General features: G+C 34.4%; 3 protein-coding genes across 9 annotated transcripts in view; 2 read left to right on the top strand and 1 right to left on the bottom strand.

Annotated features, from left to right (window-relative positions):
* The window catches only part of LOC105329060 (autism susceptibility gene 2 protein), a 31,695-nt gene extending 21,692 nt beyond the window's left edge, over positions 1 to 10,003 (top strand). For 4 of the 7 annotated variants that reach the window (XM_066079852.1, XM_011430195.4, XM_066079853.1 and 1 more), the window contains 11 exons: positions 1,222 to 1,267; positions 1,429 to 1,894; positions 3,438 to 3,712; positions 3,933 to 4,144; positions 4,785 to 4,829; positions 4,965 to 5,060; positions 5,492 to 5,590; positions 6,492 to 6,678; positions 6,862 to 6,933; positions 7,096 to 7,315; positions 7,562 to 10,003. In XM_066079852.1, the coding sequence (XP_065935924.1) occupies positions 1,222 to 1,267; positions 1,429 to 1,894; positions 3,438 to 3,712; positions 3,933 to 4,144; positions 4,785 to 4,829; positions 4,965 to 5,060; positions 5,492 to 5,590; positions 6,492 to 6,678; positions 6,862 to 6,933; positions 7,096 to 7,315; positions 7,562 to 8,471 (2,628 nt within the window). In that variant the 3' untranslated portion in view covers positions 8,472 to 10,003. Of the gene's footprint in view, positions 1 to 1,046; positions 1,071 to 1,221; positions 1,268 to 1,428; positions 1,895 to 3,437; positions 3,713 to 3,932; positions 4,145 to 4,784; positions 4,830 to 4,964; positions 5,061 to 5,491; positions 5,591 to 6,491; positions 6,679 to 6,861; positions 6,934 to 7,095; positions 7,316 to 7,561 lie in introns of those variants that run through there. The other 3 variants (XM_011430198.4, XM_011430196.3, XM_011430197.3) reach the window with 3 other exon arrangements.
* A 680-nt stretch (positions 10,004 to 10,683) lies between these two features.
* LOC105334453 (coiled-coil domain-containing protein 86) lies at positions 10,684 to 16,287 on the bottom strand. Its single transcript, XM_034443461.2, has 4 exons — positions 16,116 to 16,287; positions 12,292 to 12,421; positions 11,779 to 11,853; positions 10,684 to 11,115 (listed from the first exon to the last, which is right to left on the bottom strand). The coding sequence occupies exons 1-4, from the start codon at positions 16,226 to 16,228 to the stop codon at positions 11,050 to 11,052; spliced, it is 384 nt and encodes a 127-aa protein (XP_034299352.1). The 5' UTR covers positions 16,229 to 16,287; the 3' UTR covers positions 10,684 to 11,049.
* A 6-nt stretch (positions 16,288 to 16,293) lies between these two features.
* LOC105334454 (pleckstrin homology domain-containing family M member 2) lies at positions 16,294 to 27,199 on the top strand. The gene is made up of 16 exons (XM_011437898.4): positions 16,294 to 16,502; positions 16,710 to 16,819; positions 17,262 to 17,371; positions 17,734 to 17,858; positions 18,972 to 19,034; positions 19,308 to 19,433; positions 20,181 to 21,301; positions 22,161 to 22,230; positions 22,748 to 22,903; positions 23,188 to 23,276; positions 23,451 to 23,577; positions 23,966 to 24,198; positions 24,632 to 24,857; positions 25,113 to 25,289; positions 25,566 to 25,685; positions 25,941 to 27,199. The coding sequence occupies exons 1-16, from the start codon at positions 16,431 to 16,433 to the stop codon at positions 26,049 to 26,051; spliced, it is 3,036 nt and encodes a 1,011-aa protein (XP_011436200.3). The 5' UTR covers positions 16,294 to 16,430; the 3' UTR covers positions 26,052 to 27,199.
* The last annotated feature ends 478 nt before the right edge of the window (positions 27,200 to 27,677 follow it).

Genomic DNA, 27,677 nt, shown 5'->3' with positions numbered 1-27,677 from the left:
GTACCGGTATGTCTGATGGCCCTTTTTGATAAATCAGTCTAATAAGCACAGAAAAGTGGGGGGAAAATAGTTAATTGTGAGCGTACAAACTCCACAGTCTGGTAAACCCAAAGTAAGATGTCACTTAAAAGCAAGTGGATGAGTTGTTAATCAGTGTTACTCCTGAATATGATTTGCCTGGTACAAAGTGTATCACTTAAATGTTTTAAAGAGTCATATTATATACATGTGCGGAAAAAAAATGTAAGATGAAACTGATGTACTTGATGTTATACAGGGTTTTTAAAAACTCTATTAAAGGGAGCCCAAGAAGCTTTCAAGCACTATCATTAAAAGATTACTAATACTGTTGAATAGATTTATGTGATTGAAATGGGTTATGAAGGGGGTAAAAAAAATTAGAACAATTTTTAAAATAAAATATTCTGCAATGTGATTAAATTTGGGATTTTGGTCTTCAATTAAATTGGTTGGGGGTTGCATTTGATATTATTAACATACTTTAGGCTAGTAATTTAAGGATCTCATTCTTAAGCCTGTATTTAAAATTGTGTTGAGAAGGGGATATAGTACCCAACTTTAGACAAGAATTAGAATCTTGTAAATAGTTTTAAGAGTTTAGTATAAATAACTTAATGATTTCCTCCAGCTTTTAGTAAGAGAGCAGACTTAAAGGATTACAAATATGACTTTCTGATAGGTCTCGTTGAAACTTTAAAAACAACATTTAAGTAAGTGTATTATAAACTGAGACTTAGAGGTTTACATATCGGGGGAAGCTGGGATCTCCACAGAATGCTGGATTTTGGTCTGGACCTTGTAGTGTATGTGTTAGGGTGGTGATATATTCTATGTAAGCTGACAGATCACCGCACGATGCTGTTGGGCACCACTTGAGTCCCTTCTGCAGGCACAGGATTTATGTCAGTAACTCCCTCGCCATGTATATCATTTGTCTATCAATGATAAACAATCACGAGGCGATTTTTTTCTCATTGATTGCAATGCACCATGTTGCTACAAGATTATTAGTCTGATGTTACAGGACAAAAAGCGATGATATGAATCATGTATGTCATTGTTTTTGTCTAATACCGATTATTGCAGTCACAAAGATGAGACATTAAAACATGTTATTGAGGATTAGATTGATATCTGTGTAAAAATATTGTTCTGCTTTTTGGGGGAGCTGAATATAAATCAATGTTTTTGTTCTTTCAGGCATCTAATGCAAGTTCAGATTTATTTTCAACATTGAATCATAACCGTAAGTACAATCGATAATCTCTTCTTCATTTTTATTGCTGAATGTTTCAAATGTCAAGTATATAGTGCATTTTAAAGATATGATCATATCATTTGCAAATGATTTTTTAAAAAGTGTAGACTGTCACTTGATTTCACTGAATTTATTTTTGTGATTGACAGGAGAATGCCCCGCCCCCTCTACAACTTCCTGCAGCAGCCCCTGCTCTACGCCAATCACGTCCACTGTGTCATCACAGACGGATAGTGGTATAACCACGGCAACCGTTTCTACCACTTCTGCTCTCAGTGCATACACCACCGCCACGGAAACGAACCCAACAGCCTCCACAACCACCACAACCAGTTGTACCATTGTGACCAAGACAACCAACTCATCTGTGATAGCTAATGGACCTCTAACGACATCAAAAGAAAAACCAGCATCACCCATCTTATCAAAATCAGGTGATTCAAGGTCCCCTCATCTAAAGAAACCATTTCCTAGGCCCTCCAGTGAAACGCTTCTTCATAAGGACCAGCGCAAGTTTTCTCCCTCCCCGATTCGGACGCCGCGCAGGGAAGACCAGCGCAGTGACAAGGACTTTCCATTGCCTCCTAGCTTTGGATTTTCCAAGACCTGGCACAGGTATGCATCAACAGTTTAATATCATTTATATCAATGACACCCATGTCCATGTGAGGGAATACGTTTCGACCATTAATCTGCTTGATTTACTTCTGAGTGGTTTTAGGGGAAAAGAGTTTTATTAATTGACGTATCCACGCACAATCAGATTCTATCGTATTTGTAAGAAGGGGATGGGAATGGTGTTGGGAGTGAATATTGTATAATGAAATTGCTTAAATAGAAAAGGATTTGCAATGTTAAATAAGCTTTGGGATACATGTACTATACATATGAGCAGGTTTCACAAGGCAGGTGTTGAATTAAGCGTATGTTTATATACATCTGGTCAGTAACCCAACAATTCACAGAACATTTCTTATTTACTGGTACTTTCGATTTGAAATTTGTAAGATTACAGTTATGATTGAAACACTAAACATGTACTTTTAAAAAATGCAGTATTTTCCAAGTTATACCCAGAATTATAATAAGGGCACAAAACTTCTTTGGCCTATTGAAGAGTTGATCTATAAAGCAAACAGAAAAAAAATCAAGTGCCTGTTGAAAAATGTTCCTGTTAAAGTTTGATTTACCTCTTTGGGAGATAAAATAAACTTGCTGCAATTGGGTTTTGATATTTGTAATCCTTGCTATACAAATTCCATTTCATGTCAAGCCTTGCTTGTCAACAGCTGGAAATGCACAGATTATGCTTCAGTAATCCTGTGATTATTTTCCTAGAATGCACTGATCTTGTGCTTCACTTTTCATAGCTACATACTCAGTGATTTGTCAAAATCTCTCAAAGTGTCAGATAAAAATATGACTGTTGTTTGAGGCATGCACCTGTGTACCTTTCTGGTCCAGAAATAGAATTAATCCCAGGTAAAAATAAAAAAAAAGGGGAGAGCTGGCTGGGTATTAACCATTGTCATTGATCTCCATAATGTGCTTAATAATTGGTGAAAATAGATCAGATTACCTGGAAGGTGAACCTGTTTTACATTGCGTTAACTCATCTAATGCATTGTTATGGGTTGGATGTTCTTTGTGCCAAACAACATGCTGTATCTTGGTATAAATTTGCTAATGTTAGATATGCCAAGATACAGGTTATATTGGCGTGGGGGTCGTACAGAAAATAGTAGGTTATTTGTAGGTTAAAATGGGAGAGATTTTATCTTTCTCGTTATTTTAGTGGCTTGACTTTTTGACAGCAGCCCCTTTTCTGACATGCAATGAAACTGGTAAGGAGAAGATTTGAAAGTCTTTCAAGTTGACAATAATCCAACACTGTGCATTATTGATTTCAAGCATCCAGAACGTGCATCCATTTTTATCACAACATCTGGATTCTTAATGTATCTGTTATAAGAAATGTGTAACATATTTTCTTCCTGTAATGACATTTTCATTTTAAAAAAACCCTATCAAATTCATGTTTAATTTTTATTGTAAAATACTTTCATAGATTTCATGAATTTTGTTTATTATAAAAAAGGTGTAGAAGTTTAGAAATGGATGGTTTGTTATATGTATGGGTTTGTGTTTCATGTTTCAGCGGCAGTAACCCACACCTCCACAGCCCTTATAACCAAGTGTCTCACTCCCCGGGATTACCTCAGTTTGGTCTGCATTCCACCAGTCACGGATCCTCCTTCTCAAGCCTACCTCCAAGCCCCCTCCACAATCTCATCCCCACCGCTGGGGGCCCACAAAGTATGTTCGCAGCTCCCCTGCCTCCAGGAGCTGCTAATGGGTCTCTGACTTCACCACATTCACTAGGAGGAGCCAACTTGTCAACACATGCTTCCCCTGAATCCATGTCCCTTGCCAGTAAGTGTTTTCATTATAATCTGCACCAGGCGGCAGTGATAAGTCAATCTCATGTTACCGATAGCTGCACAAAGAAAGCAATAAATTACTGCTGGTAGTGTGGGTGTAATCATAATGATTTTTATTAGAATTCTATCAGATTCAGTGATAAAACTAAATAACAAAGCCAATATTACTCTGCCTATCATATTTATATGATGTATTTCTCTGTTTATTAAAGGTCAAGAAATTCTGCGAGAGGAATTGAATCGCAGGTTTTTGGCTGCCCAGGAGCCCGCTGGCCTTCCGGTGCTAGGCTCAACTCCGTACGTCCGTGCGGACATCCACCAACATCAACACATGCATCAACATCAGCACCAGCACACACACCAACACATGTTTGCCCTGCCTGGACTGACAGGGTCCCTGGTCCCCTCCCCAGCTCCACACCTGGTGCGTACTGTGCTAGTATTGAGTGTGATGGTGATATCTATTGTACCTCTATAACCACCTTAATCATAATCCATAGCTTTTTGTTATGCCATTGTGCATGGCCAGCTGTGCTATGCTCTGGAATAATACAGTTGTTTAAGTGAAACGATAAACAGCTTGACAGTCCAGATACATTCTTTCAGTATTACATAACTTCTAATGGCCATTGTCCTACTGTAGGGAGTTTTTTAACATATTTTGTTGTTGATCTGTAGGAGTCATTATTTAATAGTAAACATTTACTTTTCAGGTATCTACATTTAATTCAAATCAGCACATTTATAGTTACTGAGATAAAACATGGTCAGCAATTGCAACTTTTACTTTGATTTTAGTTTCTTAAAAAAAAAAAATCAGATAAAATAAAGTGCAAGAATGCTAGAAATAAGTTAATAAATGTTTGATTCATGAATCAATTTTCTTAATTAAACGCTTAGGAGTATTAATTAATTAATTACAGTAAAACATTTAATTGGATCTTTTGTCTCATGATCTCAACATGTACTTCTGCAGCAGTTTTTGTTATGATTAATGATAATGACACCATTTATATGGTAATACAAGACCAAGGTTTTTTGAGACGATGTACCTTTACTTGCAGTATGACAAAGTCCCAAAACCATTTGAGTCACCATTTTACAGAACCGTAAGTAGCAAATTATTCTACTATGGTTCATTTAGGATATACAATATCATCCTATCCTGCCTTTAGAAGACTTTTTTTCTATCATAAATCTTGGAAGTCAAATGAAGTCCATATGCATTTATTTTTATCTCTCAGACCCCTAGCGGATTGCTGGGATATCCCATGGTCCCTCCTCTTATTCACTCTGGAAGTTCTCTTAACTCTGGATCCTCAGGAGCCTTCCAACCAAAGGTATGAATTTTCCTGTTTCTACATTAGTGAATCTTCAAGGACAGGACAGAGGACACCTCTGTTACAATATATATTTAATGTTTATCTACTGTATTTGAAGTTTTATTAATTCAACTTTTGAAAAAAAGTAGTAAAACAAAATTTGAGACATAGCTGTGAAAAAAAATTGAAATTTAAAATGACAGGTTTTTTTATAAATATACCAAAATATATCCTGTAAAAGAATTTCAGGATTTTATAAGTCAAATTATTCAATTGATAATTTCAAGTATATGTTCTCAAAAACATTTCCCTTTTAAAAACAGGGAAAAAGTCCTTATTTCATTTTCAGTGCAGTGTATTGACTTTAGATGATGCTGAAGTATCAAAAAACGCTGTGCAGCATTCGATCACTCTATAATATATGCCATTTGTATGTGCTCCCATTGTAGAAAGTAGCCAGTGGCCTGTTACACCCCAGTCAGATGATCCCCGGCCTGAGAGAGCCAGACAAGGTCCCTCCTTCAGCTGCTTCTCTGCCCCACCACAAAGTTAGTGTAGAGTCAGGCTAACCACGCCCACCTCCTTTTACTGCTTTCACTGTTCTGTAGCCATTTTGTCACCTCATTGTCATTGCACAGCTGCATGCCTGAATAACAGTCTCACAGGCATCTTCTTTGTGTGAAGTTGCACTATAGGGTTAGACCAACTTTGAAGGATCGTCAAGAATATCTGTTTAAAGTTCACGCAATGTAAAAACAAGCACATTTTTTGAAGAATTTTTTACATTACCTTTTTTTAGATTTTATCACATGCTAAAATCTTTAAAAAAAATAAAGCTTTGATGAGTCTGTCCATTATCACTTGCATTCTTTTCACATTTCCATTTGAAATATTGAAGCCGTCTCTGGGTTATGTGCATGCTTTATTCTCCTAATCTAATTCCCTTTTGTGCATTTTCTGCTCCTAATTGAGTTATTACACTGTAAACAGCTTTTAAGTGCCTCTTTATGTTGTGTTAAAGCTTTTACCAGTATGTTTGATATATTTGGAATTATAAGACACTGCAATGTAAGCTGTTTACAGTTTTTCTTGGATAGCCTGATGTAGGGATATTCTGTCATAACTCTCACATAATGTGAAGAGTATTAAAGGGGCAGACTAGCACAGTATATTTGAGCTGACTTGACGAATATTTTAGCATAACTTAGTGCCAGGTGTTCCTTTACATCTCATCGATGTCAGAACAGGAGACGCTACACCTCATTACACTCTTTATTACCTGTTAAATATGTAACTGTGAATGCAGGCCTCATTGTATGTTCAACAGTTATTTTGAGAGAGTTTAAAAAGCCAATTTTAATTTTCTTTATATTACATTTTCTGTTAGGGGAGGTTTACAGTTGAACATATTTATCATCTTAATGTAGTAATTTTTGGTTATTTTTTCAGAAAAGTGGGAAATGGTGCAGCATGCATGTTCAGATTGCCTGGAAGATTCATCGCCACCAACAGGAGAGTCCAGATGTCTCCAAAGGGGGTGAGGGTAAAAGTCTGGACCCCCTACAGTCCGGTCGGAATCTCTCCAGCAGCAATCTCCACAGACCTACAGATCTGAGTATGTCGTCTTCCCTGCTAGGTAGCTATCTACCCTAGTCAACCATCATTTCCCATTTATATTTGTTTATTAATCTATTTATCTGGGAAAAAAATTAAACATTTAATACTGCAGTGATTTGATCTTAAAAGTAAAGAGATTTACTTTCTTGCTGTTGGGTTTGAGAATGAAAGATGATGTAACTGATTTGTTTGTTTCTGTTAGGAATGAGTTCATTCCCGAGGCCCTCACCTTATCCATTTACCAATCATGAAGGCTTCGGCGGCCTTGGAAAAGGTAAGATTTCATATTATTTTCATTTCAAAACACATTAAACAACACATCGAAATAACAATATATTTAGGGAGTTAATTTCAAAAAATATTGTTGCAGAAATTTGTCAAGTCATATCTGCTTTGTTTAGATATTAGGAGTTTTAATCAAAATCTGTTTTGTTAGGTGGAAGTCCTTTTGGCACCCCAGGAAGAGAAATGCCAAAAATTCCTGGCATAGCCTCTCCCCAGGAATGGAGCAGATTACACACTAGTAGATCTTCTCCTCTATTCTCTGGCTCTCACTGGTCCAAACCAGATGAGAGGGAAAGAGAGATAGAAAAGGAAAGAGAGAAAGAAAGAGAAGTTGTGCTTGGACTGGACAGAAGGAGGGAGGAAAGAGAGAGGTATTCTCATTGGTGCAATTTTGAGTGGAGAATTATTGTAATATGACAATAAAAGTTGAAAAAAGGTTTATTTAGGCTTTGCCTGTTACCCAGTCCATTTGAGTATCAATAAAAAATGTTTGATTTAAACGGCAAATAAATGATATTCATGCAGAATTTTTTTTTTCAAAGATAAACTAAAATACAATATATTTTTAAATATTTCCATTCAAAGGAAAAATGTTATAAGAACCCTTTGTTTTGCAGAGAAAGACGGTCAAGTGATCGAGAACGGCGTGGTAGTGTGGATTTAGACCAGTCTAAAGACAGACCCTTTATGGGCGCGGACCTGCGACATCCTCACACTGTGTCCCACTCAAGGTCAAGATCAAGGTCACCTCTTGTTGGAGGCCGAGTTGGTTCTGCCAAATCTGATACCAGTTACAATCGTGATGAAAAAGACATCATTAAAGTGAAAGAAGAAAAACTGGATAAGCCTGAGACCTCAGCTATGGAGAGAGAAAGAGAGAAATTCCGACCAGAATATTTACTTGGTGCATCTAATTTAATGGACCGTTCACGGCTCCTAGGGGGGCCTTCCCCATTTCCGTTTGGTGCAGATAGACTTCCTCCCCCTCCCCAGAGTTTGTGGGGACCTCACCAGGAGAAAAGTTTAATGGACTTCAGTTACCACAGTCTTCAGATTCAAAGAGAGATGGAACAGGAGCGTGAACGAATGCTACGACGTCTGCAGCCTCAGTCGATGGGTCTGTATGACCATGATCGAGTGCGTAAGGATGAAATTCTTATGCAGGAGGAACGACTTCGGAGGGAATACTTTGATCGGATTCCACAGCTTGAAAGGGAACGATTTGAAAGAGAAAAGCTGGCTTTCGAGTCCAGCAGGCTAGGCCACTCAAGACATTTTGACCCTCTGAGGCCGAGTGGCCATTTTCCAAGAACTATTAGTCCTCTTGTCAATCACAGTGGGATGAAGGTGGGGTCCCCAGCTTTGCTTCAAGGACCACCTCCGCCTCTAATCCCATCTTCCTCTACCCCAACCACCCGAAGTCATTCAAATTCACCTGCTATGACTAAACTAAAACCACCAAGCAGCTCTGACATAGACAAAAGGGACTCCTATTCCAGTTCTAATTTAGATGGGCATGGGAGGTAGCAGAAGTAAAGAGGGTCAAATCTTATTTTATGATTTTATCCCAGTGCGTGGCAGCTGTTAATGACAAAGTAGTTTATTTTGTTCTTTTCCAGAAGATCTCTTTTGTATAACTACTCAAATTGTAAATGATAACTATTTATGTGCTGGAATCAAGATTTTGCAATTATATGGTGTATGTGTGATTTTTGGGGTATCTTTATGAAAGGTACACATCGTATTAAAAATTGATTCATAAAAATCAATCAAATAAAAAAGAAATTGATGCTTTAGTTCTTCAACACTTTTTAATGAGACTTTCAAGTATGAATCATTTACTAGTACATGTATTAGATTTACTTTTGATCTGTTCCTATTGCGACTTTTTTCTTTGTATTCACAAATTTTTAAAAGATTGTGTAGATTTTTGGAGAAAAAAATTACCGGTATATGTAACATATTGATTAAAATGTTAACTGAAGCATGTTACAACTTTTTTCTCTTTTCTTTTTTGCCAATTTTTCCACTTGACAAGAATTGTGTTTTTACACTTGAAATATTTATAGCAAAGCTTAAAAAATGCAATATTCTTACAAAACATTTTTATACAGATAGCATCAAATGCAATAATTGTTTTGCAACCTTACAACTTAGTTGTTCTAAGGGATATGTATGTATATATGTAATGTAGAGAAAGTAAATTTTGACATTAATGAGAAAAAATGTACTAGTATTCAATATTTCATGCAAAATTTAGGTAGCACTCAGTTTTACTGAGTGGAAGTATAAGTGAGAATATAAGTAGATAAAACATTTGTTTTCAAAGATTGGTCTAATGAACCTTAGTATGTACATGTACTTCAAATTCCGCAGAAAATGCAGAGGTTTTGTGTGCACAGATCATTATATTAATATAAGCTTGCTGGTCGAGCTGTTGACAGCACATAAAAACCGTTTCATTAATTTAAAACACCCGTAATATTCCAATGTAATTAGATTTGAAGCATGATTATTTCTTTTGGAACACCAAAAAAAGTAATGGTCACAACTTTTGCACAATATGCAAGATGAAAATTCAGACAAAAATACATAAGCCAAAGGCAAGGCCAATTGTTAGTGATCAAGATTAAAATCTGACTGCCAAAGCATGGTCAAAGTGGGGCATTGTGTTACACAGACTTTATGGGCGTTTTCATTTGCTTAAAGCAAAAAAAATATTGTGGTGTTTGGAAGATATTTTATTGTATTTTCAACCAATAAACCCCACTAAAATATCTTAATTTAAAACATGCCTGGTTTCTTTGCTATGGATATTACAAGCTTTAGTCAATTTAATATATTGATAAGAATTCATTTGATTTTAATATATTGTTCCTATCGTAGTGCTGTCATGGTTGCAATGTAGGTGACAGCCAATGAAATTTGGACTGTAAATATTGTAATGATATTATTTTTTATTGGTGTTTGCATATACATTCTTATATGTCTATATATAATCACAAACATGTTCAGTTTTTACAAACTGAAACCAAAATAAAAATGAAATAATTGAAAAATTTGAGTTTTTCTTTGGAAAAGGACACAAGATGGGCAGTACGTCTACAATAGAAAAATATTTGTTACTGCTTTATACATGTATTAGAAGAGGATACATCTTTAAAACTTCGTTTGCATTATATTTGAGGACTTATCTATACTTCACACTAATTTTGTAGTACATGTTAAAAACTTTAATTTTGTTGTTTTTTTTACTACCATAGGATATTGAGTATGGTTATATAGAAATATTTTTTCTGACTTGAGGAGGCTGACTTGGAATTTTTAGGTGTGAAAAATAAACTCACAATGAGTAGCATTCTGACTCTAGTTTACCTGCTTTAAATTCTCTAGTCTGGGTATTTAGGTTCCATCTCAAAATACAGGTACATATACTGTAGGATTATACATGGAATTAAATTGTCAAGCTTCATAAAAGATAAAATACATGTAGTCTTTTCCGTCAAACTGATACATGTAAGGAACACCAAGTTCTACCATAGCATAATATCAGAATGCACAAAAATCTACTACATGTATTTCTGTATTACAGAAGTAGATAGTTACTAAGGATTAATTTAAACATAACAAAATCACTTTATGGGTGAGATTAATGTTTCAAATGTCCAAGGAATAAATTTTTTGAATATTGATTTATGTGAGCTACTTTCATTGAGATCAAAAATAATATAAAATGACATTGTTCTTATAGAAATATTTATTCCAAACATGACACACATTTATACTGATATAAATATATACATAACAATGTGAAAATTGTATTCAATTTTCATCAATTGCAAACGATAAAAATTACCAAGCTGTCCGTGACAACAGATGGGCTGTTGATAAAACATACATGTAGCAGAGAAGCATAAGACCACCTCAAAGTGATCATTGCCCACCCCCAAATTAAATTATTGTGTTTTTTTCATGGGGTCTTAAATTTGACATGAAATGAATCGATCTGTCACATGACCAATCGTTTTTGCCCATAATATCCAGTGGACAGCAGTAGTTTGTACATGTCTCTTTTTAACATTTTTTGCATCTTCTCTTTCAATCTTCATCGCTTCTGAATTTGTCGTAGTTGTTTTTTTTTCATTCTCTTTATTTTGGCAGTGTTTTTAATCTACAGAAGAAGAAACCTTTGCTTAAATATCATACTTTACACAGGAGAACCCCATTGTCACATGTGTTATCTGCATTCCTCTAAAACTGTCCAAGATGAACTATTATACCCACTGAGCCTCTTGGACATTGAGGGTGTAACTTTGACATTGAACTTGGTAATGTTTATAGTTTATAACATACTGGTACCTACAGGTCAAGGGCAGTAATTTATGCCCTCCATTCTTCTCATAAAGTGAATGGAGAGAAAAGAGGATAGATGGAGTGATTACATAAATACCCTCCCTAAATTTCATTTGCCAGAAAATACTGGGTAAACTGTTTACAGGGAAATATTCGCACCCGTTTTATTTTCGCCCATTTCACCCTAGTTGTCAGTGGGTGAATTTAAGACTTAGCGAATTCCTATATCTCAAACTATCTTTCTTGAACCAAGGGTCTCTGGCATACTGTGCCAGCAGTTTTACCGCTTAGTCACTGAGACCAGATATATGGACTGACAGTTACACCCTAATAACCTGGTGACACATAATTTGTACAAATATTTGTTGGTATATTTAAAAGGTTGAAGGATACAATGAAGGATAAAACATTGAAAAAGAAAATCTTTTTGAAATGCACAAAAATGAAGTACATGTAAACAAAATTCATGCAAATTACTTACTGTTTGAACAACTTCAGATTTTCTTTCATTTTCTAATCTTCGCTTTTTATTTTCCTCACTTCTTATCCTTTTCATCTAAAAGAGAAATCAAACAATTCATCACAGGTGATAATAATACTGCATGTATATTATTTTGTGGAGTAATTTTTTAAAAAAATCCTTCCTAATAAAATACTGAACATATATTATTCATAATTGTCAAATACTGTAGATTTCTTATTTTACACAAGTACTTAATACCATGATTCAACTGTTTTGCATCAAATTGTGAGAATATAAAATGAACACCAAATTTTTATCATAATTTCACTTAGTTTACATCTGTCAATAATAAGCAAGATTTTAAAATCTCTAGATGTGCTTCTTGCCATTTTATGCATATATTAATTCTCACATTTAATTAGGAATATAAAGTATTTTTTTTCCTTACAACAAGACTAGAAATACTGATGCATGAGGGTCTGAAGCACATCCATGGTGAACAGAAAATGTCAATATTCTAGTTTTTCTAACCTCGAGTTCTTTTGCCCGTTTCTCTTTCAGTTCTTTCTCAAAATTCTTTATTGATTTTTGCTCAGCTCTCTTTTTCATCTTCTCATCCCAGTTGAGTTTCTTGGTTTTTGTGGTTCGAATAGCAGAAAATCTGTGGAAAATCAAGTGGAAAAATCAATACAACTAGTAATGATGCATACCGTAATGCCACGGGCCTACGTGGGTTATGTAAATTTGTCCTGCAATAATCACCGCCTTCATAATCAGCAAGCAGGACCAAAGAAAGCATTTCAGTGTTTATTCATTGAGATCCATATCTTTAGATGCACTGTGTAGCTGCACAGCCTAATCATGACGTCCCTGTCGCCCTTCCATAGTACTGTACTGTAAATCATAGTGTACCTGATTGTGTATAAAGGGAAATTTTCGCCCCGTTTTATTTTCGCTCATTTTGCCTACGTTGTCAGCGGGTGAATGTATGACTGTGTGAATTCTTATATTTAAAATTATCTTTCTTTAAACATAACTGTGTCTAGGCGAATTCAAGACAGGGTGAAACTGGTTGCAGGTGTAAAATGTGAAATTTACACAGGGCAAAAATAACTATGTATACAAAACTATGTGTGTTCAAGCAAAAAGTGATTACAACTGATAAATGTATATTTCACTGGGTTTTTTTTAGCAGTGAGTAATGATGAATTTCCAGGAATAGAAAATTTTCTTCTTTCGTAATTTTGAGATGCATGTACCCCCAACCCCTTAATCTGCCACTGAGTCTGGATTAATTATTGGTGTCAGTTTCATCTTATAGCAAGCTGTGCTCATTGCCGAAAAATACCAAAAGACAAAGCGAGCTATCAGAACCAGTGAGCGGGAAAAAGAGCGAGCTAAACCTTCATAAAGAAAAAAAAATTTGGTAGCATTCCAGCATACCTTTTAGCTCCCTTAGAGCTATGCCAAAAAAGGACCAACATTTAACTCATAATTTACGGTTCCTTGAGGTTTGATGACACGTTTTGAGTATAGCACAACAAGCTTTGGTGAGAACCAAGAGATTTTCTTTTCATGCCTCCATTTCTTCGTATTGTGTTGAGATGTGTAAACAAAGCAAAAGTAATTTGAACATATGATGTCAGAATGATCTTGTGCTATTTCCCATGATTAATTAAGAGGTAGATCAATCATTTGTAATACAACTGAATGTTAACTCGCTATTTCAATATAGACTGCAATCCCTCAGATGATTAGTTTAAAAAATTTTTTTGGCTCATAGATAAAAATGTATATATATACACACAAGTTCCATACTTTACTGTAATACCCCCGTATCCAAGCTAATTTTGCATGTATTTATAACTGAAAATGGGAATTTACACATCTACAAGGGGGACATGGATGTAAAAATAATACGAGCCAGGAAACAAAAATAAGTCAGATAACAACAAGGAACAAAAGAAAAATAATATTGATCATTTACAGATTAGTTCAAAATAAACACAAATTACATTGATATTACAAACTGATCAATTCAAGTAAAGGAAGGCTTTACCTTAGGTTGGAGTAAGTCTATGTATTTTGTAGGACTTTTTTTTAATTCTGAAACTTAGAAATCTCTCTCTCACGATAATTGTCAAACTATCACATAGCCGACAAGATGCAAGATATGTGTAATTCCTGTAAGTTGCACTTGCCCCATCTGTCGCACTGTAAAACATTAGGTTTCATTTTCATCTCGAAGATATTATTTTCATCCATATTAAATTTGGAAAATTCTGTTAGGTACACTTTTTTCACCACAAGCCTCTGTTGTGGATATCTAGTGTTATTGTGATGTCAATGTGCCTTTTCTACAGTACTGGTTACAAACTAGATCTATCACAACTCTTTGTAAAAAATATTTGACAATGTTATGGTATATATTGTATGAATATATCAAAATTGTAATTATTTAAATGTAAATATCTTATTTCTGTATGATCTACCTGACTTTAGGTTTTCTCTTGATATAATTAATTAATATACTGTGAACCAACTATTATTCGGAACGACTTTATTTGATTTACCCGAGATGAATTGGTTCTTGGTGACTAATTTTTAAGACAAACCTTTAACCACACCTGGTTTTTTTAATTACAACTATATGGCAAATACTTGTCTATGGAAAGAAATAATCGTGACGATAAGACTCTCAAAAACTTCAAAAAAATTTCTCGCACACAAATTTAAGTTGGTATTCAGTTAGATGCATCTCTTATTAGCTTTATATTGCTGATTTTACTCTCTTGTCTGCTAGTGCTAACTAGCAGTGGTGTAACGTCCATTAAGGCAAAAGGGCAATTGCCTAAACATAATTTTGTAAGGCAAAATTTAAAATTTGTGTAGAAATTATGAATTTAAAACAAAGTTGACATTAACTTTGATGCATTTCCACAAAACTTTCCAGTTCATTTATGAAGAAACCATCAGATCCTTTAATGATGCAAAAAAGTGTTGATTAAATATCACAATAGACAAGCGATTTCATTGCAAAGTGTTAATTCAAATCCATGAAAAGCTAAATTTGAGGGGGTTTTTCACTAAAAACCTAAAACTTTTTCACTTTTGCGATTATACTGCATTTTGTGGCGAGGGAACTTGAATAGTCAGGTCTCTAGATTGAAATCGATCCTTTAAACGATGTCTTGCCTGTCCAATAAAAAAATGTTTTTCTATGACTTTGAGCTGAAAACATGTAAATATGGTGTACTAGTATCAGTTATGATACAGAAGTTGCATTAGAAGTATGTACGGTTGTTGGTTCTGTTTACAGCATACATGTAGAGTGTTGTTCCGGATGCAGTGTATAAATGATTTCTCGTATATTTCGATAATGAAACATATACTGGCAGATTTAATTTGACTTAGAAATGATTAGATTGAGAATAGGAAATAAATTATTCTAAATGGTAATTTGCATCCTTCTTGGAAATTTTTTCTATGGGGAGGCCTCCTGACACCCCCTCCCACACCTAACCCCTTCCGTGCTCTGCGTGGCACTGAAGCCTTCAACTTTAATTTTTGCGGTACATCGAATTACCCAAATAACACCTGAAATTACCGGAATGACACTAAAATCTACAGGAATGATACTGAAAATACATTAAAATGGGGATATAATTCATGTTTTATGTCTTTCAGGTATATGCTTCATAACCAAACAGAAATAAAAAACCTAAGTAAAATATCGTATTTATTGAAAATCAAAATAGTGATTTCTAATTAACAATACATATAAATATTAATGAGGAATTTTAATTGCATGCTTTTTTATATCAGAGGAACCAATTACATGCATGCTCATATCATAATTTTCCAACTATCCAACCATTATCCGTCTTGCAATTATACCAATTATTTACAATAATAAAGACATTAATTGATAATTTAATATACTTGTGGTGAAAAACATTTTTTAATAAAAAATAAGTGTCTGATCATTTCTGTAGATTTAAGTGTCATTCCAGTAATTCCAGGCGTCATTTTGGTAAATACGCTCATTTAAAGTGCATGTACATTATTATCATTGAGGGAAACAGAGTAATTATGAGTAAATACCTGGAATGTTTATTTCAATAATGGGATAAGGTTCAAACCAATTTATATAGTATTTAATCAAGAGGTTTATCTTTGTTCGTCCTTTAAAAATACCGAGGATTGTGTATATATACCAATAACATGTTGCTAGCAGTATCAAATATTTTGGACTTACAACACTGTACAACAACAGTGTGCAATTTATAATATAGGTAACGTGTTACACACTGACCGAATGTTCTCTGAAAAAGACTGATTGAAGTTAGTTATACCTGTCGTTTCTTTGTGTTTTCCATGGTCTCCCTGACTTTGGTTTTCCTCTTGGTATGTTATGATACGTCTCTAAAGCCGATTTTACTCTTTCAGAACCCATATCAGTTTCCATGTTGTTGTCAATTTACACGTGCTACTCCTCTGAAAACTACCGATGCGTTCCGAAAAAATAGAGGGGTTCTCAAAACCGGAAATCGCTGACAACTTTCATTTTCTCTAAAGAGGGAACAATGACTCAATGAGAATGATGAGTTGGTTAAAAGTGATATATTTGTGATCTTTGGGCATGGTTTGCCACACCAAAATGATCAACAATGGCAGCAATATCAGATAGGCATATAATTAAGGAAAAAATCCTCGACAACGTTGCCAAAGCTGTTAAAAGTGTAAGTTTGGATAAAATAGAGGAGTATATTGTCACATGACAGATCAAGTTATTGTCTTTCAGGATGACAGTTTTGAATTGTGATATAGATATTATGATCCTTTAACAATTTATGCATCATTAGAAATATGAAAATATTGCTGCCCTTGAAACAATTTAACAAATGCGTGTTATTATAAGCCTGCTGGGTTTATTTTTTTATCACCAGATTCAGGGAAAATATGTAACAGCTGATCCAGAAAACCCTGTATTCCTTGGAAACGAGGATGAGTCTTGCCAGAGGTTATGTGACAATCTTGATAGGGTCTTTTTGCATGGGTAAACATAATTCTTATAAATCTTATTTTTTTGTATGCAGATTGATGTGCAAATAATAGCTTTAATAATGATATTGGACTTTGTACATGTACATAAACAAATGAGAATAAATATTAAATTACTGTTACTGTTACTGTATGCTCTACAGATATTACAGCATCAAAATGGCCTTTTCATTAATTATGAAAAAGTAAAACAATTTTGCATTTGTTAATATATAGAATGATTTTGTCTATGTATTAATCTATTTAAAAGTCTTTATGTTTGCATATCTACTTTGGGTAGGATTATTTATTCAAGGTATATCCTCCGTATAATTTAATGTGATATTTCTGTGATACATATATATAAATATCCTGGGAGTTCAATTAGCAATGCCAATTAGCTGTGTTTTAGTTGCAGCGTTTGCTTTAATCCTTTTTCATGTTTGATATTCATCTAGGTTAAAGCACATACAGCGTGGATATTGGAAGGTTGTATCCGAATTCACAAATAAACAAACTCTCAAAGATTTAAAGCATCTCCAGCATGTAACAACAGATATGGGAAGAGGTAGTTATTAATTAAATTAAAAAGAGTGTATAACAATTTTAAAGTTTCCTCTATTTGTATGTCCCTTAGATTTTGGAAAACACCGTGATCTTTAGACTTTGGAGAACAACATGATCTCTGGGTAAAATACAAAGTGTGATGTTATTATAGAAATGCAAGAAAGGAAGTAAAAATTGCATTTGGGGAAGAAACTGAAAAAAAATTCCCTCCTCGATTTATATACATTCATAATCATAATTCATAAAGACACATTTTAAAATATCAGCAAAGACCTTGGTTAACTCTTACTGTAATCTGGAACAGACTATGATACCCTTTATTACTATATATATATTCTTTATAACAAATACATTGAATTGCAGGAAGATCATGGCTATTTATGGCTCTAAATGATTGTTTATTGGAGAGTTATATTAGATGCTATGAAGAAAATATCAAAACAGTTCGAAAGTACTATGTGAAGGAAGCCCTTCTCCTGGATCAACAGGTAGTATATTATATGATACTCTCTCTCTCTCTCTCTCTCTCTCTCTCTCTCTCTCTCTCTCTCTCTCTCTCTCTCATCAGTCTATTGTTAATTTTGTCAAATAGAAATATCTAACTTTTTAAAATTTGCCCAAATTACCTGAAATGAAAAGTTTTGAAAATGATATTTGCCCCAACCAAAGTACACATGCATATATTATTTCCCCGCATACTTCAATGTATAGCTATAAACAGAAAGGTTATGTATCATGAACTTATTTAAAAAGAAATAAATTAAGATTGAATATCTTCTTTTGATAACGTTTCAGATGACACAAATTATCATTCTTTTTCATGTAAAATCATCATTTTGTAATTTGCATGATGTGAATGTGAAAACAACAGTTGACTTATTGCCGAGGGCCCTTAAGCAGAATTGAGTTTTAAGCTGTCACACTTTTGCAGTGGTACTTAATTGATATTTTAAAAAGAACAAACAGGATGTAAATGTACTCATTTTATGCTGATGTCTCTCTCTGACTATTATCTTCATTTTATTCATGGACATGCATTTATTACAAATTGGGAATTTGAAGTACATGTATTTGTTTGAATCGTGTTAAAAATTTCCTGATAGAAAAATTTAATGCAGTTCTGTAAATTAATCAGAGTACCGGTACATGTACATGAGAGAAAACAAAGTAAATATCCTCTGAAAACAAATGAAATAATGAAGTGCGCATCTTTGAATAAAGCTTATTAATATTTGCTGTCCTTTTCTTTTTTGATTAGATTTTAAGAAGTAGAAAAACTTTTGACATAATTATTTCACAAATTTTACCCAAATCTTATTATCCATTTTGACTTTTGTTTAAGAATCTATCCAAGGGTCATCAATAAGGGCAAAAATCACCACACTATTTATTTTCAAAAAAATTGTATAAAATACTATGCTCTACCTAAAAACATATTTTAAAGTTTATTCAATATACTGAGATTTAGGTGGATGGACCATTGGTTTAGGCTTTATAGTAGCTTTTTCATGATTCAAAAGGTTTTTGACTCACATCCCAGTACATTACAACTGGTAGGTTAAAGCTTTAACCAGAGTTTTGATTTTGTTTCTCTCCATCAGAGTGTAACTGTATTGCTGACTCTAACAGCAGGACTGGAGTATGTTGTGTTTCAGTTGGAATATGTAAGTTTTTTAAGCTGAGTGAAATATTCATAAAAGTTCCAATAATTCATCTTATTTGAATGTTGTAAGAGAAAAGGGAATGTTGAATGAAGATAACTGATTAAACATATTTACAGATACTTTTATGTAACATTCTATAGCATATTTTGCTTTCCTGAAACTTAATGTGTCATTTTATTCAAATATTTTCTAAAAAAATAATTTAAATATCTCAATGAAATAGAGAACATTACTTTTATAACCATAATCCTCTTTTCCCTCGTGTCTTTACAGGATCTTCCTTACTTAGATATGGGGGTCTCTGCCCGTCCCCGGTCCATATCTCAAGTCTCCAGCTCTGTGGACGATGACCGGGTGTCGCTATGCAGTATGGACAGCATAGCATCAATCAGACCCCAGGTACTGATTTCTGTCTTCTGTCCCAAGTTTCTGCTTCCACTACTTTTTGGGTAATATCTCAATAATCATAAATACCTTTGTGCCCAACTATGTTTATTTTTCTAGCACAAAAAAGTCCAGATTTTCTGTTTTGAAATGCCCCCTTCTATCACTTCAGGTTTTGACACAGTCCTAAATAAAAAGTCATTAGGGATTTCGCATTGACATGAAAATATTCAGATAATAATGTTAAAAAATTGTGCAAGATGTCCCGAGTATTTCCAAATGGAGAAAAGATGTCAACATTTCCCATTTTGAATCTCTGTACAATGTTTGTTTTCATTTCTGTGAATTTCTCTAAAAGTGCTGATGAATCATTGAAGAAATCTTGGATTTTTTCCCTTTTATTGATTTGAACTTTATCAACAGGTTCCGGTATGTTTATTTTAAATTAAAATCATCCCAAATTTGTAGAAGCAGAAACTTGGTCAATACATAGTTACTGTTGAATTGGTCAAATATCATTTTTTATGTGTATACAATACTTTGCATGGAATAACTCACACCTAATGTGGATTAATTACTTCAGTAACTTAGTTGTTTAAAAACTTTTTACTCACCTAATAATGGTACTAAATGTTAACTGTGATTTTCTTTTTGTTGACTTCCACATACAGCATTGAAAGGAGACAGAATATCTGAATGTATTATTGTTTGTTGCAGACTGATTTACAAGATTACAATACAATATTGTAATGTCTTTTGTAGGCTGCTCATTCCTCAGGTGACACCTGGTCAGTCTCAGACACAAGTGACACGAGTATCGACCCAAATCCAAACTCACTAAGGAGCGAAAATCACATGGAGAACAAAGCAGACCGCCTGGACTCAGTTGTGGTTGATGAAATTGAGAACAATGAAGATGATACAGGAATTGAGGTCATCAGACTCAAAGGTCATGGTAAACATGGGAAAAAGAGGAAATCAAAGAAAAATGTTCGCCGAGTGAGTACCAACTCGCCGATTCTGAGGGAGCCTTTGAATGAAGATGAAGAAGATTCTATTGAAGTAAGGCCCATGATTGAGTCAGAAGAAATTCCACAGCCTAAAGTGAAAGTAGAGGAAGAAGACAAAGAACCAGGGTATGTCTCCAAATTCAAAGAGGAAGATAAGTTGAAGGACATTCTGAGTTCTATAGGGGATCATGATCTTTCTCACAAGACCAATGATTCTGAAGAGAGTATAGATGATAATGTAGAGAACAATATGCAAGAGCATTCAAAGGATGAAAGTTCTCTAATGTGTGAAAATAACAAGACACCTGAAGTGGATGTATACAAAAGTCAGAGCCCAGTTGAGTATGATTTCAGTGAGGTTGATGAAGACAGTGAAATTTTTAAAAATGTTGATACAGAAAGTGTTCCTGATAATAAAACTTTACACACTCAACAGCTGTGTGATGAAATAGATGGTAACAAATCACCTAATGGGAATGTGCAATATGGCTCTTCTTTATCTAAAAGTCATGACGATTCTGCCTGTGATATTAAGCAAACATTTCAGTATGCACAAGATGTGCAAAAGAAAGGGAGCACTGGAAAATTTCAAGAAGAGGCTGATAGTAGTGCTCAAGGTTGTGAAGAAACAGACAATGATTCCAGAGACAACAACAGTGAAGTGACAAAGAGTGCATCAGAGGACTTGAGCATTTACTCCTCAAGTTTTTCTGCCCAAGAGAGTTCATCATCAGCTTCTCAGATGCAGGACAGGGTAGATCATATCATCAACCAATCAGATGTGCCGTTACAGCCACACATGTTTGAAGAGGAACCCGAGGAATTGGCGCTGAGTGGAGAGGAGGGCAACCAACTTCATCCAGGGGAAGTCATGTAGGTAAATGCAGTTGGGCTTTAAAAGGCAAACTGCATTTTATGAGATATCAATACATGTAGTATACAGTTTACCTTTAAAATACTTTTATGGTACCAATACATCCAATTTTAATTTTTATACCCCCCGCAAACAAAGTGTCATTGAAGGTCATTTGGGCAAGGTCAAGGTCACTGGCAGAAAAAATGCAAAATTCGTGTCCGGTCCATATCTTTCTTATGGGGAAACATTGGAAGTTCTTACTTCACACAAAGATTGTTATGATCTAAAGGTGTGTCATGACCTTGACCCAAGGTCATTCGGGCAAGGTCAAGGTCACTGAAAAAAAAAAAATATATGCAAAATTCGTGTCCGGTCCATATCATTCTTATGGGGAAACATTGGAAGTTCTTACTTCACACAAAGATTGCTTGTGATTAAAGGGTGTGTCATGACCTTGACCCAAGGTCCATTGAGAAAGTTCAAGGTCATTGTTTCAAAAAAGCTAAATTCTGTCTGTGTCATGTCTTGTATTAATGGAAATATTAGAAGCTAAAAATTAACAGTTTTCAAAAATAAAGCAGTTGTTATTTATAGAAAATGGACAGTGAAATAGATTCATCCAATATTATCTGTAATAGCAAAAATACACGCGTTATGATTTTTTTCTTAGTGGGGGGTATCAATTGTGAGCTTGCTCACAGTACCTCTAGTTTCAAAATTAAATTTAAAAAACTTTACTAACATAAGTTAACTAGTTGTGCTAGTACACAACATATGAGAAACAACTCTTCTCATATGTTGTGTACTAGCACATGGTGTCGCCCACTTCCATGGATTAACTTTGAGATGACAACTGCTTCGGATTTTTCTTCATAGGTTAGAGAACAACACCAGACTGGAACTGATGCTAAATGTATTTGATAACTCAGAGGAACAGTTTATTAGGGTGAGAAAATTCTGATTTAAGATTTTCATGTAGAATATATGCCCTTTCTCCCTCCTTCTATTGACACAAGCAGGTTGGTATTACATGTATTTCAATTGACAGATAATTCTTCCTGGTACTGGGTGAAACATACTGCAAAAACTCTCGAAGTTTGATTGAATTATACATGTTATGTTATTTTGGCATTGTGAATGAACAAGGCTCACTTGATGTGCACCTGGCCTGACTAGGGTAATTTGGCCCATAATTAAGAAAATTCAAACTTTCCCATAAATTATTGTTGAATTGGTATACTCCACACAGTCATTAAAAATGTTAACACCAAACGCTTCTCTAGCTTGAATGACATCAGAAACTTTTTGCAATTCACCTTGATATCTGATGTATGGTAATTATGCATATAGACAAAATGAAGAAATAAATATGAACTGTATCGCCCATTCTGGAAACTACAGACGCGGCTAGTCTTTTTTTTTCTTTGAACAAGTACATTATTGAATGACCTTTTGACCTACAGATGTACGTGTCGAGGCTGGGCCACACGGACGGTGACGACCACCCAGTGTTTATCCTCCTGACTGACCACAGCATCTACTTCCTCAACCAGAACCAGACAGACTTGAAATTCATCAAGGATTCCTCCGTACCCTACTCCTCTATAGACTACATCTCGGTGAGGTCCTCTTGTATCAACACAAGTTATCTGGTAGAGCTAGAAATCCCATGTGTGTCGGGGAAGATTTCCATAATTTGATCAAAGATTATACTAGTATAGTATAGTGTAACTGTTTCTAGGTTTGTGATGACTCTTGAATAAAGACATGTTAGAATTTTCTTGTATCTAACATGAATGATAGTGAAAAAAGTCTTAGTTTGTGAATTGATTGGTGTCATTATGAAATTGCTTGCATTTGATGACTGTTGGTTCATTTAGATATTTCTTACTCTGTATTTCAGCTAACGATTTCAGACCAGGTTATCCACATTGTGTGTAAAAACCGTAGAAATCAGTACTGGCTTACAACAGGAAGTCAGCTGGTGACCAGGTACGACTGTACAAGTCACTTCACATTATTCATAATTATTTTTTTTAGTTTATGTACATGTTTCCTCTATACATTACTTCATAAATAGAACAGAAATCCAAATTTAACCAGATAATGTTTGCCGTGTGAACACAGTGAATGTAAAAATAAGGTTTTGCCCACTACATTTAACAGGTCAATTGTTGACTGCCTACAAGAACAGATGAAGAACCACCAAGACTCTCAGCCTATGGTGTTGTCTGATGCTAAAACTCAGATGATTGCACTCCGGAAACACATAGCTAAGGAGAGCCATTGTGAGGTCTGCTCATACTGTTTACCCACATCGTAGTTCATAAATACAATTTATATAAAATGAATATTAATTAAGCATCTTTTAAACTAGTGTATGTATTAAAGTCTGTCTGTGCATCAGTAATTTTATTGTGATGCAAATAAATTGTATGAAACCTTAGAAACTCAAGTTCTTCATAATAAATACATGTACATACTGGAAAGTTTGAAATCATTGACATCAAATCATCTATACATCAGATTGGAGAAGAACAAAAGTATATCAATATTTCACCATAAGAACAAAGCTTGAAAATTTTGAGAAAAAAAAACATTATAGAAAAATGATAAAAATTTTTTTACTGTGACCCCACTCAGCATTGAACCTTCATTATTTTCCACTTTTCTTGCTCTAGTCTTCAGATGTAGTGATCGCCTGTTATTCCTTGGTACACTGGGGGTCAGATTTGGAATCCAAAAGAGACAAGGTGGACACAGCATTCCGGGAGGGGCACCTGCTGTACCGCGTGATGGAGGCGTCCGGGGGGTTGTCCGGACTTAGCAGTCAGATCCTCAGCACTGTAGGGGACCCCATGTCCCTGATCTATGGACAGAGCCAGAGTTGGAAGTCCGCCTTTGTCATACTCAGGTACTAACTCTCCACTTGCATTAAACAGTGTCATTGAAACTTGTTCCTTGGAAGTCGTATCTTATATGTGTTTAATTTTCTTTAAAAAAATCATGTGTCTTGTAATGTAAAATCATATAGATTTTGTGATACAACTGTAGTTAGGAATAAAGTTATTGTATAGATATGGCTCTCTTAATTAATAAAGGATATGAAATCTTGTAAACTGACAGTTACAAAATCAGTCAAATGAATCTACAGTGAATGTAACAATATGCTTTTGCAGTTGTTTTATTTGTAGGTATAAGTTATCATTATAACACATTTTCTTATCTTTAAATTTTCTTACAAATACCAATACATGCAAAATATAAGGGGTTTACTGTAAACTAATGTAGTTTAAAAAATATTGTACAATATTCCATGCCACATCTATATTTTGTTTTGTTCACAGAGATGGAATGCTGTGTATGTATGCTGAGAAGAATGGGAAGCCAACAATGTTTGTTCACATGGGAGACGATTGTGTTGGGTGTCGCCGTGCCAGTAAGTCAGACAGAGACCACTGTATAGAGGTCATCAAACAAGATGGGTCGTCGTGGCAACTGGCTCTAGCCAATGAAACAGAGGCCAATGATTGGCTGCAAAAACTGTGTCAGGCTGTTGCTGAGGGTATACAGGTGGGTGCGACTAGTGCAGACATTTATTTTTGACTTAAACTTGTGAATTGTTAGTTTTTATCTTATTTTTACAGTGTATTGGTTGTGTTTTAATCCCTTAAAGTAGGAATACAAGTTCATGGAACTTATTGTACAAGTATAATGCTTTGGATTCATAAATGTTTTGTGCTTGCATGGTCTTAGGTGTGTAACACCCTATGCTTGAGAAGACTTTCGAGTTTTTTTTCATTTTTCATTGATTTCTCTTTCATGTAGAAAAAAGAGGCCTCTAAGCCCAGTTGTCTTCCTTGCTGTGCCATTTTGACATCTACCAAACTCTTTATGTTTCATGAAGACCTTCAGATTAGTTTCTTTAGAACCCTGGGAAGTGCCAATATAGCGGACGTAATCTGTGTCCTGGTAGATCCTGCCATCAACACATACTGTATACTGGTAAGGTTTTTTTGTTGATTTTCAGTTACGAAAAATAATTCTTGATTAATAATGCGTGATAGTGCAAGTAGTTTTAGGTCATTTTGTTATACTCATTCAATATCCCAATTTGGTTCCAGTATGATTATTAAGTGGGATTTATTTAATAATAAGTGCTTCTGTGCTGTACGGGTGAATTCCAGTCATGTAACTTGGATCCAAAGGATAATTAGACACTCCCTACATCAGATTTGATTATGTATTGTTCATGCTATCTTTTTGCCATCATTTTTACAGGAGTTTGAATCCCATGATGGTGGCCTTAGTCAGGATAAATGGGTTTTTTACTTCAATGACGAAGCAGAGAAAGAGCGATTTCTCGAGGCCCTTTCAGACATTTGGATCAAGTTCTTTCAGGTACAGTATATGAACCTACATACATGAAGACCAGGGTCAGATTTTATCATAACATAGCACATGCATTGGTTTTGAGCCCTGTGAATAAAATAATAAAAGTACACATTGATACTCATTAACTCAATATTCAATACATGTGAAATCCATTTTATGCCACAAATACTAGATTGAGATCCTTTATGGAAAATTGCATTAAAAAATTACCCAGTACTTAACAGTTCAGAGATTTGATTCATGCATGTCAAATCATTCCAGATTGAAGAAATGCCAGTGTTTGAGATTGAAGATTTCTCCGTACAACGGACATGTAGACTAACTGCCACTCAGCTGGAAAACTCCATGAAGGTCAGAGGACAGAAGCATTGAGGATACACAGCAACATAGATGTATTACACCTACATGGTTCTAACGCAAAGCAACATTAACGTCTAATTTTTTAACTCTTAGTGGGAGGGTTTTAAGTTTTTTTTCTTTTATGCCTTTAAAATAATACCCTTTATTAAAGTTAAAATTCTTTTTAAAAATGAGAGAGTCAGAGAGAGTCATGCCCTTGCTTGTTTTGTTTTTTTTAATATTGGGATATTGTTCATTATATAATGAACTTTGTGATAAACATATTGTTTATTATTTTATTTTTTAGAAGTTTATTTTAATTGAAATGTAAACTGTGTTGATAACAGTTTTTATTAACCTTTTGCTTTATTTCATTGAGCTTATTTAATTGCATTAAGTTTCTCTACTATTCCTTGGAACAAAGAGATGTCTTTTGAGTCAATGCTGTGTGAGCAATTTTACCTTCATCTTGGAAAAATGACCACGAGTCAGTATCATGACATACCCTCAGGTCAAGAGCAATTTTTTGTTCTCTGTTTCTCTAAAAGGTTATGAACTTAACAATGAATATATATATTATTATATATATGTTCCCCCTCAAAAAAATAATACACATGTACAAGAAAACCCTACCAATAGCTTTATATAGCTTTCCTGGAATTTTTATTATTATTGAAATGAATGTCAAGGCAAAGTTTATCCAGCCATTCTTGCAGGGTTTATATTTATGAATGGAATAAAAAATATTCCAGTAAATCTTTTTACTAAATTTTTAAAATCTTTGTTTTTTTACTTTGATAGGTACTTTCATCTTTAAACTACATGTAGACTACATGGGGATTCAAATATTGTAGTAAAAATCCAACTTCATTTTTCAAAGTTCAAAGAAGGGGAATTGCTTAATTTGTTTCTTTTAAATCCCATTTTCTTTCTACTAAATCTCTTTTCTTGAATGAATGTCCACATTTCAAAAAAGGTTGCAGTAAGAGCAGGATGCAGGAAAATCCAAATATTCAAATAGGAGAGAGAGAAAAATGTGATAATTTATTTCCAATGCAGAAGTATGTTAGTTTTATTCCATTTGTACACAATGTTAACATTTATTTGTGATGTGATTGTGTTAATAAATGTGTATAATTACAGCTTTGTAAACATTTCAAGTAAAGTGCTTAAAATTTTAATTTGTTTTCAATGTTCTGTTTTATAGGTTCTTCTTAACTGGTACATATATTTGTATGCTGGTATGCATTTGTCAAAAAAGCAGTTAAACTACATACCAAGTAGCTATTCCTCAATCTGCATTTTAATATAAAGCCACTTGCATAAAGGAAGCACATTTAAAAGCACTGTATTATTTCAAGGTCTCCTGTTCTTGCATACAGCAGGCCTTTAATTGCTTGATCACAACTTTTTTGTTAGACCACGTTTTAGAAAGACACCTGAACACATTCATTGGTCACTGTGTGACATTTTATTTCAGAACAAATCAACATTGCTTCTTACAATGGTGTACACTATAGTAAGCACTGTGTACTAGCTGTCTGTAGTCTGTATTCATGTGCAACAAATTTAGTATATGTGAATTGATTGCACACCTATTGATTGTAAAATTATTAAGAGTAACAACTAAGCCCTAGAAGCAAAATACAATATCATGTA

The sequence above is a fragment of the Magallana gigas genome, chromosome 3 (assembly GCF_963853765.1).
Source record: "Magallana gigas chromosome 3, xbMagGiga1.1, whole genome shotgun sequence".
Taxonomy (NCBI): Eukaryota; Metazoa; Mollusca; class Bivalvia; order Ostreida; family Ostreidae; genus Magallana; species Magallana gigas.
The sequence above is the reverse complement of the archived record's forward strand: the minus strand, read 5'-3'. Positions and strand labels throughout refer to the sequence as shown.